Genomic DNA, 1,528 nt, shown 5'->3' with positions numbered 1-1,528 from the left:
CGTCCTCCGAGCCCCGCTCAGCCCGCCGGGACCTCCATTCCGCTCGGGGCCCAGGTCGGCGCCAAGGCCCGCCCGCCCGCGGAGCCCCCAGCCCGCGCCCCGGAGTCCCCCGGTCGGTGTCGCGGCGGCCGCACCTCCTCGGCGGGCTGCGTGTTCAGCACCAGCACCAGGCACGCCGGGTGGCAGTGCAGCCGCAGGAAGTGGTAGAGCAGCCGGTCCGCGCCGAGCCCGCGGGCGCACACCACCAGCCCGTCGCTGTGGAGCAGCTCCAGCACCAGCTGCCGCTCGTACTCCAGCAGCGGAGCCATCGCCGCCTTCCGGGCCGGCAGTCCCTGCTCCATGGACGCCCTTCCGGGGCCGCGGCCGGCCGCAGCCGAAGGGACCCGAGGCCAGACGAGCGCAGGCGGATTGAGCCGAAGAAAGCCGAGCGAGGGGAGGCGGGCGCCAGCCGAACGCCGCCGAAGAGACTCGGGTCCCAGAAGGCTGGCGCCGAATGTAGCCGAGCGCGCTGAGTCAGTCGGCTGAGGTGAGCATTGACGGAGCACAGCCGAGTCCCACAAGCCTTCCGTTCGCGAAGCCAGCCGAAGAGAGCCGAGTCCCGGGGAGGGCCGGGCGAGCGGAGCCGAAGAGAGCCGAGTCCCAGAGGAGGGCCGGGCGAGCGGAGCCGAAGAGAGCCGGTTTCACTCGGCCACAGCTAAGATTCGCGGAGTGACTTTCGCAATCCTCTAGGATTCAGGCTCCATCCCTGATCACGCCACAATCTCAGCACCTCTACATTTAATCTGAACGTTCCATCTAAACCGACAGGCGAAGTTACGTGAAAGCAAACACGAGAGAAATGAACCCTAAGGAAGGTGTTGCCCTGATTTCGGCAACTGAAAGACAGACAGACAAACAAACCAAATTCACAGATATCTAGTCAATGCGCAACCAAACACGTAACCTCGTGCTACCAGGGCTCCCTGACAACTGGGGACGTTGACTGTAAATCTTCTAAGTGCTCCTAGTAGCAACGAGCTCTGGTAGAGCAGTGGTTATCAGTTGGGCTGTGATCTGCGAGGTCAGTGGATCAAACCCGCCAGCTGCTCTGCAGGAGAAAGGTGAGAGCTCTGCGTTCATAGTTCTACCCTGTTCTGCAGAGTCACTGTGAGTCGACGTGCACTCTATGACAATGAGATTTTTGTTTCTCAAGGTGAAGTTTGGTCTTCATTTTTACATTTCTCTCCCTTTTAAATGAGCTAATTTCTACTCCAGTAGGAAGTTGCAGTTTCAGAAACTCACTGGGGCAGTTAGTTGTCTTCTGTCCCGTAGGTCGCTATGAGTTAGAATTCACTCAATGGCAGCGAGTTTGGTTTTGTTTTTGAATAACCTATTTTTTAAAACGGCAACTAGGTGTCCCCGCAGCATTTATATCCTACTTTCCACTAGAGGGACCCCTTAGGTAATATTTGTTCTACAACTAGAAATGACCTGCTAATCTTAGGTTCTTTTATGTAGCAAAATCCCTTCTCTCCCACTCCTCCCTCAA

At 58.0% G+C, this 1,528-nt stretch overlaps 1 protein-coding gene across 1 annotated transcript in view; it reads right to left on the bottom strand.

Annotated features, from left to right (window-relative positions):
• The window catches only part of ERCC4 (ERCC excision repair 4, endonuclease catalytic subunit), a 34,399-nt gene extending 34,058 nt beyond the window's left edge, over nucleotides 1-341 (bottom strand). The window contains exon 1 of the mRNA XM_004705863.2: nucleotides 135-341. Within this exon, the coding sequence (XP_004705920.1) occupies nucleotides 135-341 (207 nt within the window). The remainder of the gene's footprint in view (nucleotides 1-134) is intronic.
• Between the last annotated feature and the right edge of the window lie 1,187 nt (nucleotides 342-1,528).

This window comes from Echinops telfairi, unplaced genomic scaffold, assembly GCF_000313985.2.
Source record: "Echinops telfairi isolate 266 unplaced genomic scaffold, ASM31398v2 ScPeMD7_5;HRSCAF=22, whole genome shotgun sequence".
NCBI classification, from domain to species: Eukaryota; Metazoa; Chordata; class Mammalia; order Afrosoricida; family Tenrecidae; genus Echinops; species Echinops telfairi.
Note: the sequence above shows the minus strand (reverse complement) of the source record. Positions and strands in the feature narration are given on the sequence as shown.